General features: G+C 40.6%; 1 protein-coding gene across 1 annotated transcript; it reads right to left on the reverse strand.

The window, feature by feature from the left end:
- Window positions 1-457: 457 nt before the first annotated feature.
- Window positions 458-16,430, reverse strand: LOC105893804 (LIM/homeobox protein Lhx8-like). The gene is made up of 8 exons (XM_031560393.1): window positions 16,233-16,430; window positions 15,463-15,599; window positions 15,154-15,275; window positions 14,725-14,945; window positions 14,347-14,450; window positions 9,183-9,278; window positions 4,588-4,771; window positions 458-641 (listed from the first exon to the last, which is right to left on the reverse strand). Exons 2-8 carry the CDS (start codon window positions 15,526-15,528, stop codon window positions 562-564), a joined length of 873 nt encoding a protein of 290 aa, XP_031416253.1. The 5' UTR covers window positions 15,529-15,599; window positions 16,233-16,430; the 3' UTR covers window positions 458-561.
- Between the last annotated feature and the right edge of the window lie 900 nt (window positions 16,431-17,330).

Genomic DNA, 17,330 nt, shown 5'->3' on the forward strand with positions numbered 1-17,330 from the left:
AACTGCAATTGCAGGTACCGGTACGTAACATTTGTAGCGTAAAGGGTGAGGGGCGTTATCAACACGCCCACTTACTCGCTGACATCTCCCCATTCACACCGACAGTAGCTACTTCCTCATTGGCCGAGTTGTTAACGAGGTCTGAGTGGTCAAGTTGGTTCAATTTTTTTTTAATAATAATATTAATAAATATATACACAATAATAATAAAAAAAACAGCTGTTAATGCATTGCTTTAGTGTTTAATTTTTTACAAAGTGATGAGAACTATCGACAAAACAAGTCATCATTGACTGGGGAAAAACAAAACCAGACTAAAATATTAAACCAAAACATTCTAAAAGAGGGTGCTCTCATAAAAATACATTTAAGGGAATAATTATCAACATAGATATATTAAACACAAACTAAATATTTTATATTAAACAATAAAGATACTTAAATCCACCTTTTTCCATATCAGTCATGAGCTCTAGTGTAACAGACTCCAATTTCTATAATTTTTTCCTGTGGTTCTCAAATGACCTCTTCGAGGCAAGTCTTTCACACTGGATGGGAGGTTCAGGCGTGGTTGACTGGCAGGTGTGCCATCGAATGGGCGAGAAGAGGCTGGAAAAGTAGAGATGTACTAGGAGGATGCACTAGAGAAAGAAATAAGAAAGATAAACATCAAACACACACAAAAGGATACACTGAAAGAAAGAAGAAAGATAAACATCAAACACACACAAAAGGATACACTGAAAGAAAGATAAACATCAAACTCACACAAAAGGATACACTGAAAGAAACAAGAAAGATAAACATCAAACACACACAAAAGGATACACTGAAAGAAAGAAGAAAGATAAACATCAAACACACACAAAAGGATACACTGAAAGAAACAAGAAAGATAAACAAACACACACAAAAGGATACACTGACATTTTCATCTGCTACTGGGAGAAAAACAGGTGATTTTGACTAAATCAAGCATGCTGATTCCATGTGGCGTCTAAGAGAGAGTTTAAAAGTTTGAAAAAAGTGAAAAAAGAGGACATTTAATTTGAAGCACTGAAAAAGGAGTTCCACTAGGCAGACCAAGCCAGTCCTGCTTTGTGTCGTCCCACATCCTGCATTTTCCCGATAGTCCCACATTTTCATTGGCAATTCGTTTTTTTTAACTGTCAGAAATAAGAACACGTGAATGTGTTATTTTACCCGCCTGGCACATAAGCCGCTCATGCCGTTGTTGAAAAGTACCTAAAATAATTGAAACGTTTCGGTATGTGCATCTGTCAGTCACAGCACCAGCAGGACAGTGTAAACACCCACCACTTAATCAGTTGTTCTATTCACATTCAATGACTTAGTCATTACCTGTGGCTTTAAGGGAAGAGAAAGTCCACTGTAAACAAAACACCACCCAGGTTGAAGTAGAATCCTTTATTTTGAGGAAAGCCCTGCCATGTCAAAGAAGATGGTGGTAGATATAGAAGTTCATCGAAGGAGATAATACATGTCCACTCATGCGTATGTAAACAGAGATATGGAAATAACAGAACTTCTTTTTTTCAATTTCAAGGATATGTTGTGTAACATGGAGACACAACTTGATGACCTACTATCTAAGGAAGGAACTGGATGAGTAAGGTTAAATATCTCACACTAGGAGATCTGCGTGTTGTATAGACTAACATTTTTAGCACAGGCTAACTTTTTAGCACAACATACTCGCCAATGCTGTTAAAACGATACAAGTAATACACCACATATTCAAACAACAAACAAATGTTGTGTTTCTCTGTGCAATAAGCAGTGTTTTATGGCCAGTCATGAGTATTTTTTCTTTGTTTGTTGTGTATGCTAGTGTGATCTTTATGCTTACTCGTACAGTATAATGTGTTTGGACAGTTAAGCAGTGTTATGTGTCAAAATGTAACGTTTGCATGAGTAAGTATAGTGTATACTGGAGATTTTTGTAAAGTAGTTGTCTTATTCTCTTCTCCAAAAGACATTCCCTTGTGAAAAGACTTTGTGTTAGGATGGGGTGGGGTGTTAACAGCGAGAGGGGGTCTGCATATACATGGTTCAAGGTCATTGGCCCTCCCATCGACATCTTGAAACAAGTGACGGGGTCATACATGTTGGATGGCCATTTATCTGTTCATATGATGGAGCCATTGAGAGCTTTTATGCCTATAGCATACCCAAGACCTTAGAGATTCATTTCAAGTGACCAAAAGAGTTATTCACTGTGGTAATAATATGTTTTTGAGAGTTAGTCACTGTGGTAATAATATGTTTTTGAGAGTTATTCACTGTGGTAATAATATGTTTTTGAGAGTTATTCACTGTGGTAATAATACGTTTTTGAGAGTTATTCACTGTGGTAATAATATGTTTTTGAGAGTTATTCACTGTGGTAATAATATGTTTTTGAGAGTTATTCACTGTGGTAATAATATGTTTTTGAGAGTTATTCACTGTGGTAATAATATGTTTTTGAGAGTTATTCACTGTGGTAATAATATGTTTTTGAGAGTTAGTCACTGTGGTAATAATATGTTTTTGAGAGTTAGTCACTGTGGTAATACGTTTTTGAGAGTTAGTCACTGTGGTAATACGTTTTTGGCACACATTCCAGCATGAGTAAAACGTTACTTTTCACAGTATTATTTGGCAGGGATTTCAGAGAAAACCAAATCAAACCCATTCACTTACACTGGCTCAATCCTTGTTTCTGAAATGGTTTACCGTGATAAATGGCCTTGCCATAAAGTAATTGCGGGTATTTTTTACCACCAACAACTTGAAAAACCCAAGCCCAACTAAGTACCATGCCAGAATCACATTCCAAAAGGCTAAGTGTACCTCGACATGTTAACTAGTCCATAAAAAGTCTGTAACTGCTGGGATGGATTTTCAACATTTCTTATGCCTCATGTACATGACACTGAGTCGCACAGATTGTCACTCCCAATAGGATAGCATAGAATGACAAGTCAAATAGACTGTGCAGTATGTCTGCGTAGCAGTTAGGATAGCCAATGATGTTTTAATCTGGCAACTTCTAATCTCAGATTCTTGCGCTGGTCCTTAGATGGATTTTCCACATATAGAGCGAAACATGTCAGGATGATGAGCACAGCCGTTTTTCTGTGCAGGAAAGATTGTGCTCCCTTTAATGTTCCATGGACACAATGCCAACGCGTTTGTGCTTTTCATGTACAAAAGGCATTACGGTGTTACATGGTTTCGTAATAAATGAATGCATTTGGTAGAACAAGGTGCGTCACACACAAGTGAAAGCCTGTTCAGCTGAGCATTGGATCAACGGGAGAGTGGACATCAAGGTATTCATTTGTGTAATAGGAGGCTCCTGGTGATTGTACTGACGATATGGGATATCCCACTGACAGGGAAAGAACAGCATAAAAACAACAAGAAATGTCATTATTGTGTATTTCCATCATGGATGCCATTGGTTTACTGCTGATTGAGCATTACATTCAAGTCGGATATATCAGACTACCTCTTCCCAGATGCTTGAGTCTAACTTTTTAAAACAAACATTATATTCTTTCTTAAAAATATGCCAGGATATGTGTTAACCTTGCCCATTTGCAAATATATTCATTGTATTAACCCATAACACTTGTTCGCTCCTGCGTCTTTAGCAATACAGAATATGCAGGCGTGATATTTTTTGCCAGATAGATAAATCAGACTTGGGCAGTGATGGTTTGTGATTATGGAATTTTGACAGGGAATGTGCCAGTCGCCAAGCCGAAATCCAAAATCCATGCCTCGACAGAAAGTTTAATTTAAAGCTGGAGTTTAGACAACCCACCCGGGTGGAGTAGGTTGTGTCCGCCAGCTGTTTTTTGGTGTCAAAACAGGGCCCAAATGCAGATAACGTGCAATCGAATATGAAATTATGACAACTATACGTTGTAGGTATAACTCAAAATCCTGATTTTAAAAATTCGAACCAGGACACCTGATATAGTTAAGATCCTATGGTTTTCTCCCAATGGCAAAGTCATTGTTGACCAGTGAGATCATTAAAAAAAATGCTAATCAGTCTTAACAACAATAAGAAAACAAGACGAGCATAATAAGAACATCCTCCTGAGCAGCTACTGACAACAAAGAGTATTTCTTCACTACCACTGCACTAGTGAAGAGCCAATTCAATTGTGGACTACAAGCACACCAACAAGGACATGCTTACAGGCTTTTCCCTAGAAGACCCACCATCAACTTCTGTATCCCCCGGTGCGTTCAAAAATAAATAATTAATTAAATTCTCCTTCAACGGGTGTTTGGGATTGGTTTAATTTCAAATGCCATTACTGCTTTTCCCCACCCACACCTAGTCCACATTACACTATAGTTGCATCCAACTTCAAAACTATTAAATCAATCCAGTTTCATTCATCTTAGCTTAGTAGTTCTAGGATCTATGCTTCTCCTGCTCTGCAAATGGGACCCCTTGTAAGACCAGCAGAAGAGTGGTTTCTAAATGCAACCCCATTGTCTTGAGTAGCTACCAGCAGTGACACCAGACACCCAGAATAAAAGAAACAGCTGCCTCCTCACCATCCATGTATGAATGCAGAGCCGTGAGGATGGGCGAACCCACTGAAGAGTAGCTGCTCAAGGGCAACTCGTCCACCAGAGGAGGGCTGAGCCTGGCAGGCTGGAGGACCGACAGTGGACCAGACGATGTGTGACTGGGACTCGCATGCTTCTTGTGCCGGGCTCGGCAGTTCTGGAACCAAACCTGAATGGAAAACGTTTTTATAAGGGCCAGTTCGCAGCTTGCAAAAGTATGCAAAAAAAAAAAAAAAAAAAAAAGTATGCAACAAAACAAAACAAAAAAAACAAACAGTAAAAACCCTCCTTCCTCTTCTCAAACTTCCCACCATCACTCTGTTCGTGGGTCTAGGGGGTTATGTGTGAATTAGTGTGGCATTTTGATATAAATCTCATATCAACATCTCCACCCGCACCGCCTACTTCCATCTCCGTAACATAAATCGCCTCCGTCCCTCCCTCACCCCCCACACCACCTCTATTCTTGTACATAGCCTTGTCACCTCCCGTATCGACTACTGTAATTCTCTCCTCTTTGGTCTCCCCCAGAAATCCCTCCATAAGCTCCAATGGTCCAGAACTCCACTTGCCCGCCGTATAATCTCCCTCACCCCTCTTTCCACCACATTCACCCCATTCCCTACCAGCAACTCCACTGGCTTCCATTGCACTTCCGTATCAACTTTAAAAATTCTATCTTCATACTTTTAAAGCCATTCCCACAACCTTGCCCTCCTTAACCTGTCTGGGACCTCCTTCACACCATGCCAACCGCCCCCCTGACACCGCCACCCTCACCCGCTCCCTCAGATCCTCCTCTTCCATCCACCTAACTGTCCCCTCTGCCCGGCTTACCACCATTGGGGAGCAGAGCTTTCAGCCGCTCTGCTCCCAAACTCTGGAACTCACTCCCACCTGACATCCGAAACATTGACTCCCTCCCTCAGTTCAAATCCTCTCTCAAAACCCACCTTTTCAGGATTGCATTCTCACTGTAGTTGCCATGCTGTTTTTACTTGCACTTTTAATTTTAATTGTTTTGTTATTTGTTTGCTCCTGTTTTAAATTGTAAAGCGTCCTTGAGTGACATGAAAGGCGCTGTGAAATAAAATGTATTATTATTATTATATAGTATCTCAAGGAGAGAGAAGAAAAGAGGGAATGCAGCTGACATCCTTGCATATTAAGGAGGAAAACCTTTTGAAAAACTTCATAAATATTTTTCTATGGGATCCAACCATTGTAAGGTTTTTTTTTTTTCTCTCTGGCAATAACCATCTTTAGCATTTATGCTATGGTAGCACAATGTTTCAATTAGTGCTTGGATATTTTGCCTTATTTGGATGAGACACTTGTCAATAAGGTCACCCGGTATTATTTGTATACATTGTATAATCTGTACAGTTTCGAGCCTTCTTTGCCTCACGGTTGCCATAATTCATTTTGAAATGAAGATATTAATTTGCTGTTTGGCGGTAGCTGGTAGTGGAGGACCAGGGAAATCATTTAAACTTATTGTATCTTATTAACCTTTGACAGGAGATCTACTGAAAATCTCACTCCCCTATTTCGCTGTTATCAACTGAACTGAATCAAGAAAAGGATGGGGGAGGGGGGCAATGTGTAAACCTGTGCTAAGTAAGGAATTTCTTTCTGTCCGAAATTGGTTTTGCAGTGTCAGTTGTCGTGCTGTGTGTTAGCTGGCTAGATTACAAATACTCTATGATTTGAAGTCCACAGGGCTCTGCTATTCGCCAGGGATACCAGCTCAATCACAAAGAGAACAAACAAAATAGAAAACCGAGTTCAAAGTTACCATTTTTTTCAGTATTGACCCATTTAAAATTTGGGATTTTGAACTGATTTTCCAATTTTCTGATTTAGTCAGATCAGAAATAACTTATAAAAAAAAAAAAGGTGAAATATGTGTTTGGCCTCAAATGATTCCAATTTGTATCCTGGGTGTATACACGTCTGGGTCCTATATACCCAACTCAGGAACATTAATCTTTGATGGAAGTGTCAACCAGAAACATTATGGTAATTGTGTGAATTCAACTTGGCCAGGAATGTTCCCAGCTCCAACTTGACAATGGCGAATGCCAGCTAGACAGGGAGAAGCAAATTTGGAGCGGCACTTCTGTGTGGGAACATTATGGATTCAGAGTTCAATAAGATGACGAGGGTAAGAAGACTGTAAACAAAGTAGTGTGTAGGGCAGGCACTGCTTCGCCACTGCTGGCTACTCCAGTGGAAATCCCTCCAACATGACATCTCATTTACGTGGCCTTCACCCAGCCATATCCCAGGTGGAGCAGGGTCCACTCACAGAACACAACAATCTCTTGCTATTACCTTCAAACAACAATTTGTGACCAATTAAAAATAAATAAATAAAGAAAGAAAGAAAGAAAGAAAGAAACTAGAAGGTCACTCAGAGTGCGCAGACCTCCGCCAAAGCCAGATACAACGGTAGCGAAAGTGAAACTAAATTAGAGGAGTTGCCTACGAGTTGGATCTGCTCCCTAATATATGGCCCAGGTTATTCCTTGGCCCTCGCTTTCCATTAAGTTTCATGGAAATCGAGCCAGTAGCAAACTTAAAAACAAACTGCATGAAAAACTTCCTTGGCTGGAGTAATAATGAAAGTGTGGGAGTATTTATAGCCAATGATTTGCAATCCTATTCAGTGTTTACTGAATTGGGATTATGTCACCTGATGGGGGGGGGGGGGTTAAGTATTTTCTTTAGCTGGTTTAGGAAGGAGCCACCGGACGAGACGATCGTTGTACAAGACAAGTTTTTTACTGGCAAATGATAAGAGCAATACAGCTTTCAATGCAGTGATACATCAAAAGCTGGAGAAGGCGCGTTCCGTCAGCTTCAGGAAATGTTTGACCTTTTATTGGCCCAGCGGTGATGTCACTTAGTGTTATGTGGCCTTCAGCCGATGTCTTGGTCATCTGTCCACCCTGCACTGTGCTTTCTTGCCTTTCTTGGACTTTGTCCGTTTAACAGAACTTCTGTATTTTACTTTCTATTATATTTTCTTGCGACTTAGATGGTTTCCACATTTCAACTGTGTAACTGCCTTTTACCCAGTGCATTGACCTGCTGACTGTCATTTCTACATTTCTATCTGACAGTTGCTTTTCATCATTGTATCTAACACTGCTTGGTATTTTCCATTTGACAGTTTTTATTATATGTAGCCTTTTAAAATGTATCCTACAGGGGGGGGGGGGGGACATTCAACATCCAAACTCTAACACTCCTTAAAGTAAAACTGATTGGGCTGCACCCATATCTTTAAGAATGGTCACAGGAGGTGCTTGCACTGCCGCCTCACAGCAAGAAGGTCCTGGGTTCGATTCCCGCATGGGGCGCTGTTGGTCCTGGGGGGTAGGTTCTCCCCAGGCCTCCAGTGCTCAGGTGGGCTATCTCCCGGGCCTTTCTGTGTGGAGTTTGCATGTTCTCCCCGTGTTCCCAAGGGGTTTCCTCCACTAACAACCCCAACACAAAAACATGCAGAAGAACTGAACTGTCCGTCCCCCGACCAAGACGGATCACTTGACTTGGTCCCCGGGCGCCTAAAGGCTGCCCACTGCTCCTGGGGGGTCTTGGAGGAAGGACAGTCCAGGATGGGAGAAATGCAGAGATTACATTCACTGCGACCTCAGGCCTGCGTGTGCGTGTTTGTCCTGTGTCGCCACTATATGCACGTGAGTTACTGTGTGTCGTTTGTGAAAAAAAAAAAAAAAGGTCAGCCTTGTTTTAAAAAAAAAAAAAAAAGGTCAGCCTTGTTTTAAAAAAAAAAAAAAAAAAAAGGAACCTCAGAAGTCAAAGACAGAGAGCTAACAAATCTCAGGAGGGACTCACCTCCTTCACCACTCTACCGTTTCTCTCCCACTCAGATTTCCCCTCTGTACTAACAGGGGCAACAGTCTGTACTAACAGGGGCAACAGTCTACTAACAGGGGTAACAGTCTTGAAAGAATCATGTCTGATGGAACGTTTCTTCTCCAGGAATGGACAACTAGATTTAATGTGCCCTGCCCTATAGTAATGTAATGCTAGATAACTTCTCTTGAAGGGGAGGTCTAGAGGATCTCCAGCTTCCACGATGAGATCCAGTCCCTGTGGGCCTGCCTCCAACCTCACCCCCCTCTGACCTATTGTTCTTATCTATGATCTACTCACATTCTCTTACCCCCCCCCAGGCCTCTCTCTTCGTCACACTTCTCTGTGCGCAAGTTCATATGAATCAACATGGCAGCCTTCCTGATCTCAGCTACTTCCTGACTATTAAGATATATTTCGATGTGATGAGGGACACCATTTCTTAACTGTTCCAGGATAACAAACTCCTTAAAGTTGTCTAAATGTAAAACACTCAGAGCCCCCCAGGTCCAAATAAGTTTCTCCTGGCTTCCACCTAAGAGACTTGAATGTCTGCAGATGACCCTCTGGCACCACGTCATATGCTTATACCACATACGACTTATGACTTAATAATCGGCAGGAAGGAATTTTATCCTGACAGAAACATTACAATGCTAAAAAAAAGAAGTACAAATATCATCATGATGAAGTCTTACCTGAATAACTCTGCGACTGAGGCCAGTCCTTTCCGCCAGCTTCTGTAGGGTCTGACCATCTGGGTTATTTTCCTGGACAAACTGAGCTTGCATTACCTGAAAATCACCCAGACATACAGCGGCATACATGTGGCCAGTTAAACAATCAGTAAACATTCTATGACATTCACAGGTTTACAATATAAAATGTTAAGATTTGGAGACATAGGAAAAATCGCATTTAGCACAACTCCAAAGAAATATTTTCTACTGAAATAAATCATACCCCTCCAAAATGGCAGCAAAAAAGTATTTGTCCAAGTTCTGATTGTCAAACTTGACCACATGTCCTTTGTTATGTAATGAACTAAACATGTGGCTTCTCCATCAGGGAACTTAAGGGTAATACACTTCACACATCCAGTATATATTACCTTGGAACTGACTGCTTAAAAGCCACTGCAAAAAGGGCAAGGATTAGTGAAGTGAAATTAGAGAAAAGGTTGTGGCAGTAAAATCATTAAGCAGGTGTACGACCCAGAGCTGCCTTTCACTCATTCTGCAGTGCCTCTTGTTAAGCTCTGTGATAACAATTTTGCGTTGTGAAGAGTCTTATAATTGTTCTGCTGGTTATGTGGTAGCAACGCGTCATGTAAATACATTTTTATCATGCACTCTTAGTTCATTGGTACGGTCAAATTGCAGACAGTGGACATAGTATTAAGAACATAGGCTACCGGGGAGGAATTGTAGGTACAATTCGAACTCTACAGATGAATTTGTTCATTTTGTGATTTAGACTGAACCTTTACTCCAACGTAAGCCATTACTTAAAGTCACACCTGAGATAACTTACTGTAACCTAATAAATCACCTGGACTAAGCCCCTGACCTGGTCAAGAAAACCCCAGCAATTGTTCCCTCTTTAATTCCCTTTTGCAGTAGATCTTATTCTACACTGCTCTCAAGCTCCCACCTCCATGCAGTCATGACTCCCGCACCCAACTCTTGTCTTAAGGTAGCAACACAAGCTTTGCTGTCAAATACAATCTCAGAACAGGAAATGGGAACGTGTTGTGATATCAGGATAAAAAAAAAGCATGACCTTTGGACAAGAACATGTTTTTTTCTTAGAGCGCCCCCAAGTGGTAAAATGGGGCGTTTTTGTCTGGATCCCCTTTAAGGGTCTTGGTGTAGATACATGAAAGTGCTCCTGAGATATGGGTTCGCCTTCTGTTTGGCAGCTTTGCCACCGATGTTGATTGGCTGTTAGCTGGGTGAATGCTTTCAAAAAACTTAAAATCTTTTATGAGGCCGTGTCTGAAGATAATCTGTGAAAAATGTGTTTGTCTAAGGAGTAGCGAAGAAACACTTCGATAAAAATCCAAAATGGTGGAAAATCCAACACAGCAGATATTGATTTCAGGGTGCCCTGAACTCAATGTGACTCGAGGCTACATGCCGGCGTCCCAAGGTGTGAAATGCAAAGGTTCCCTTGCAAGCACCCCCAGGGGAGTGTTCACTATGGCCACTAGGCAGGCCCCCCAACCCTGGTACATATCCTAGAGCAGCGGTGCAGATGGGATTTTTGAACTGGGGGGACGCTAACATCGCCTAATCAGCTGTGCAGAGTTATTAACTGATGATTGTCGCCTTACGTAGGGAGAGTGGTGGGGACGGATCGGGGTCACTCTGAATCTGGGGGGGACATGTCCCCCCCGTCCCCAGTGCTATCTGCGCCCCTGTCCTAGAGTATTCCAGTCCACGAACAAGGCAGCAAACTCCACTATCTGTGGAGTATACAGGAGTATTCCAGTTGGTTTATTTGTGAAACACTAATAAAGTTGTAGCGTGTAACAAACCTATGGTCCTGTCATTTTCTCCCTCTTCATGTCCGAAACATTCTCTGGCTGTACTGCTGACATTGCTAGCTTTGAGGCTAACTAACTTAGCTAATCAGAGATGGGGACTCGAGTCTGCGACTTAATTCGCACGCCTAGTGACTTGCGACTCGCCCTCAAAATACTCGAGACCCGATTTGGACTTGGGATTTTTTTGGTGCATTATCAATGTCTGATGAGATGAATGCCATTCCCTTCCTTATGACATGTAACTTTATGCATCTGGTGCGCATGGCCACAAATGACTGTCAAATTCACCAACTACATCATGGCGAGTAGCTACGGTCCCATTTATCATAACCTTTAGCTATAATAACTTCACACAAAGCCCAAACAAAGGAATTGTTAAATGTAACATCTGCAGTATCAACATAAAGTTTGATTTGGTCGATCTAGTTTCTTTTACCAGGCAGCTGAAAAAGCCCCCAGATAGTCACTTGTAATGTAGACGTTAATGTTAGTGCCAATGGATGGTTAGCAAACATGTTAAGCTCAGCATCAGCTAGCGCGAACTTGTTATTAGCTTTGTAGCTAAAGGAGGTTAACGTAATTAGATTATTAGAAAATTAAAATATTTTTTGAAAAGATGAGCGAGTATGTTTGCTCGTCACACTTGTTCAGCAACAGACAAGCGATTCCTTTCTTCTGTACAGTTTCTCTCAGAAGCCTTGGTACACGTCTAAAATCGTGATCGAGATTGTGGCTCAGGAGGTAGTCCTGCATCAATCGGAAGGTTGCTAGTTTGATCCCAACTCCTCACCAAGTGTCGAAGTGTCCTTGAGCAAGACACTGAATCCCCAACCATTCCTGATGAGCAGATTGGCACCTTAGATAGTAGCCTCTGCCAACGGTGTATGAATGGGTAGATGTCTGAGGCATTAATGTGTAAAGCGCTTTGAGTGCTCTGTGAGTAGAAAAGCGCTATATAAATGCAGTCCATTTAGCATCCATAACATTTTCTAAACAGTAAGTGCATATTTCTAACGAATCTTACAAACAGCACGACACAACCTGCAAAAGCCCGTAACTCTCTCAAAATACTTAGTTTATGCCTCAAAAGTAAATCATCACGTCAATGAATATGCCAGTGCCACCATGCAAGTCCTTTTGTCAATCTCTCTCACAATGATTAAATCACCATACCAGATTATTGCATGTTTCCAACTAACTGAATATTATTTTCTAGCAAGTTGCAAGTATCATTTTCATGTCAGTGACAATTTCAATTCAACAAGGCACCAAGGGATTCTTGAAGAAAATTGTAGCAGGATGCAGAAAATCAGTTGAGACTGGAAAGTATAAATAACAATAAATACAACCTGTTGAAAAGCAATGGGAACCAAGTAATGTTATCCAGTCGTGAGGATCATAGGCATTTTTCCCCACTCTGGCTTGGTGGCATATGAGGTTAAGAAATCTTCATCAATCCAAATAACTAGTTAAACCCATTTGCATGTCTTGACTTACACAATGAATGGACACCTAGATGTTCTGGGGGATGACACTAAACAGCAGACGACTGTACTTAAGTATTTTGCAATGCAATATGAAAAAAAACGCACAAATGAAAGCTTTCCTTTAGTCAATAACTGTATTTTGCATTATAACATGAACATGCAGCTACAGTTTTGAGGTCCTACTTACAGTTTTTCTCAGTTTCTTCAGTACATTTCTCAGATAAGAATTCATATTCTCAAAACTCATTCTTTTTAACATTTTGGTAATGCTTTTTGGAGGGCATATATAGCAAACGCCACGATTTTGTACTTAATATGAGTTCTTCTTTGAACAAGGGCGTATTTCCAAGGTGGCTGATCTGCATGCAAGGGTCTGTTCTCCAACCAATGCCGCTCACGCTTTAATGTTAGGTCACACGGACACCACCATAGGTTCCCCATAAACTTGATAATGGAGGAAACATTTATGAGGCTTTTATGGACAGAGATTGCATTTCATGGGAGCGTCATACTGTTTGAATATCAGAAAACACTATGTCAGCCTTTAGATGGGCCAGGTTTAGATAGGCCTATAAAGAGTGCTGTCTGGAGATGGATTTTAAACTGGGATATATTAAAGTTTAATTCCCTTTCACCTTGCTCTTGCCCAAATGATGAGCCCCAGGATGATGTAACATGAAAGACAATGTGGTTAATACAAGGGTGCGGTCAAACTTATTTTTTTTTAAATAAAATTACATAAAGTACGGTCATGCAGTTTATATATGGTGCGGTTAATGATTGGGAAATTACGGTACATTGGAAATGATTAGCCCACAGGTAATGCATGTAAAATGAACAAGTTGGCCATGTAACAGTGAGAGCGCATTCAGACTCCTCCATAAACCTTCCCTCACACTGTTGAAACAAGCAAGACAATAAATGTTACTCAAAGTAGACTACTGAATCATTTAAAGATCTCATATTTTTAAAGGGTAAAAAAATTAATGTGTAGGTTGCATAGAATTCAAATGGATAAACAAACACAGTGAAAGCAGCCATTCAGACAACACAAACAACAAAACATATTTTATAATTAATTGTCTAAAAGAGCCTTTGTTTACCAGAAATGATTTAAACTACATGACATCTTATCTTGGCAATCTCAATCTCTATGCTAAATGTTGGGAAACTACAGAAGAGTCACACACCACAGAAGAGTTACACACTACAGAAGAGTCACACAGTACAGAAGAGTCAGAGTAATCTTGGATGCAAACAAAGAAATAAGCCAAAAATAATTCAACCAACAACTGTGGATTTTTCAGCAGGATAATGATTCAAAGCATAACTCTGTCCTAAATTAAAAGCACCTTAGGCATACCATGAACCAAAACATATCAGCTAACCGGTGTTCTACCTCCGTAGATGAACTGATAGCTAGAATATGGGACACACTTTCACCACAGATATGGTTTCATTGTTAATTACACGTACCGACTCAAGCAGGTCTGCACAAAGCCTATAACTTATTTTGTGGACGATTTGACATCTGTTGTGCAGCTATTTCCCAGCTGTAAAATGCCATTTGCTTCGACTATTGCAATAAAGTTCACAGGCCTTCATGATTAAGTGTGGCTTAAGTGTTCGTGCAATGCTGTATTTAAGGGAGTGGAGTATTTAATAAGTGAAATAGCCTAAGTAACACGTAGCCTTTGCACTTATGTGTTTAAACATTTCTTAATTTAATTAGCAGTCCGGGAAGATAAGTGGCCAAGCACTACAGCTATGCAAGCACGTGTGTTATTCCCTGAACCAGTATGATAAGGAACTTTTTGTTGTGCTTACCTGAAGCTGATCAGAGTTGAAACTTGTGCGGGCCCTCTTGGATGCCTTGGGTTGGCTTGTATCCTGCTCCGAGGGTACAGCTCCCTCATCGTTCTCTTCTTTGCCTGCATTTAGAACATCACATATGAGAAGTCCATCTACTCGGTAGGCCTAGTCTTTACTTTCAGGAATATTATTTGTGACCAGTTCCTCCCTTGTCCATCACAGAAACCCAACGGTCGTCATATCGAGTGTGCTGAAACAAGTGATCGAGTAATTTACCAATACAATATACCGGTAGGCATGATTTTCGTCACTCATCAAGCGTGAGTGAATGCTCGGCGTAACGGAATGTCATGCCAAAGGGCTATCTGTAGCCTACAGGTGTAGCCAACTAACCATTTTCTACAGCCCGTTTCAAATTATCAAGCACGTGGTCGTAATGCACCCGGCACAGGACCCTTTCATCAAACATGGCAAACTCCTCTCCTGTGGACAGCTGTCGCTTGCAGGAGTAGCACGCAAAACAAGCCATGTGGTAGGTGTTTCCTTTAGCTCGCCGGACCCAGTCATGCGAATGTATGTTCCTTCCACAACGGGCACAACGTGTTCCATATTTCCTGTAACATAAAGGCTACATGAATTTCAGTAATGTGAAAATCACTGTCTCACAATGAAGACTGAGCTAAAAACCAAACTCAAGTAAAAAGAAGGCTATAAATCTGTTTTTATTCAGTTGCCTGGGACTATGTAACCACTAATATAGCTGTCGCTTCAATGCAATTCAAAAGCTAAAATATCAATCGATTAGTTTGTCAAATTGCATACCTCAAGTAGTCGAGTTTGCAAAATATTTCTTTTTCTTTAATGTAGCAACTGACATGACGTCCGAGGGAAGTTTGACACACGCTGCACGACAGGCACCTCACGTGCCAGCATAGGTCGTTCACCTGAAATGTTTGGTTAAAACTTATGATTAGACTAAAGTAAAGGCTTTAATGACCAAATGCTCCGTTTAGTTAACAGAGAAGGCGTTATTAAAAGAGCCTAAATAAAACCAAAGACCCTGAACTTGTAGAATGTGTCTAATGCACAGGGACTTTCTCCGGGCTATTTTTCAAGAGTCGGGTCGCATACCTTGAGCAGGTATTTGTCAACTATCTCCAAACCACAACTTGAACACATTTTTTTCTCTGCAGACATTGATGACGGAGAAGGTCGATGGCCTCAAGGGGGGAGACAGACAACACGAGACGTCTTCGAAAAGGGGTGTTCTGGAGTATACAATAAGTACGTTTCAGTAAAGGCATACACGCACTCATAACCTATTGAATGAAGTAGGCTATTTTTCCTCCAACATTTAGCCGAGGCTAAATGGTTGGAATTAAGCTATTTAAAAGGTTGGATCGTTGAAATTCAGCAGAATACAAGAAATAAACACAGAAGAATTTGGCCTATACCAGCAAACCTCATATTACCATTGTGCCAAACATCAGGTGCCCCCAAACTGAACGAGACCACGGATTTGAAATACCTAATAATTAGCCTTTAAAACGTATTGTATGCGCTCATGACAAGGGCGTTGAAAACATCCTACTAATCCTAATATTCCAGTGAGATTATAAAACTACACAAATTCCTGCATTTTGGTAAAATAATGCCACTTAGTTAGCATTCCAAGATGTTGCTTTGCAAGCACTTATTTTGTGAATTGTTGCACATAGGCCTATTTTGTAATCTGTCATGGTGAACAATGTACGCCTTTAAAAGCACAGCACTATATAGACCATACAAATTATAATTAAGCATTTTCCGTCAGAACTAAATTTGTGATTTCGAGATTTCGAGGCCGTATCATTTCCAGCACGTGTCCTGTCTCAGCTTTAAGCAGTAGTAGCGTTGCATACCGTAATTTTGGAGACTGATTTGATTCTCTTTCCACAAACTTCCACCGCACAGCAGCCGATCGACCGACTCCTCGCCTTTCCGAAACATTGTTTAGTTGCCTACATTGTATCCCCAGAGTGTGCTTGAACTTATTGTCTGATGACTTTTGAGATCATGAACGGGGAGGAACTTTTCCCAGCATTTTCTTGGCCCACCTCCTTACCCACCTAGGTCTGATTTATTAACTTTGGTAGGCTATCTAATGCTTTTACGAAAGTTATGTGGAATATCAAAAGCCAGAATAACTAAATTCATAGGCATAAAAGTCTCGCTCAACGAATTTTAAACGAACTGCAAGCATTACAATCTAGGTTTTCTTCAATGTCTGCCCTACACTGATGTTTTAATTAGATTGACTTTTTAATGTGTATATTGAAAAAAAATTTTTTTGCATTAATAACGATAATTAATTGTATGTATAAATACGTCTCCTTAATTGTTTTATCTAAAAGAGTGGCAAAGTGTGGGCCTATGGGTGGTTGTTTTTATTTGTACATCTTTCGTAGAAATCGGAAATAAATAATGTGGTGTATATATTGATGCCCAGTAGCCTATTAACCAATGCAACACAGGGGTAGTGGAATTTGCAAATGGACACTGACTGATCAGTTTGGAAAGTCTCTGGTTCAGCCGAGGGAAACCTTCTTTGGCCAAGCTCTAGAAATCAGAAATGCAGTGTCAGGGTACAACCCCCATAGATACATACTGCTTGTACAAAATGGCACAGGACATGTCGGAAGAGAACAAACGGTATATAGTGGCTTGCAAAGGCATTGAAGCCCCCTAAAATAATCACAATTTTCACAGTTACAAAAGACACTTAAACATATTTTACCAATCAGTATTTTTTATGGCAAAAATGTAGTATATTTCCAAAAGCAATACAAGTTGTTTGTCTGCTAACATTGAAATAAATTAAAAACTGCAATACACAACTTGCATAGGCACTCAAACCCCTGTGCTTTGGAATTCCAAATTAAGGCAGATGAATTGTTCACAAATGATACAGAGGTGAAGTTAGGTACTACCTATGAGTGGGTACAGTAGATATATATTTA

Source organism: Clupea harengus, chromosome 22, assembly GCF_900700415.2.
Source record: "Clupea harengus chromosome 22, Ch_v2.0.2, whole genome shotgun sequence".
Classification (NCBI taxonomy): domain Eukaryota; kingdom Metazoa; phylum Chordata; class Actinopteri; order Clupeiformes; family Clupeidae; genus Clupea; species Clupea harengus.

What these genes read in the sequence shown, in the direction of transcription:
- LOC105893804 (XM_031560393.1), bottom strand. Translation starts at nt 15,528, where the DNA reads ATGTCTGCAGAGAAAAAAATGTGTTCAAGTTGTGGTTTGGAGATAGTT. An exon ending in TGCAAACTCGACTACTTGAG is followed by an intron (nt 14,946 to 15,153) that starts GTATGCAATTTG and finishes TTTATGTTACAG; the next exon opens with GAAATATGGAACACGTTGTG. An exon ending in TCAGTCGCAGAGTTATTCAG is followed by an intron (nt 4,772 to 9,182) that starts GTAAGACTTCAT and finishes TTTTCCATTCAG; the next exon opens with GTTTGGTTCCAGAACTGCCG.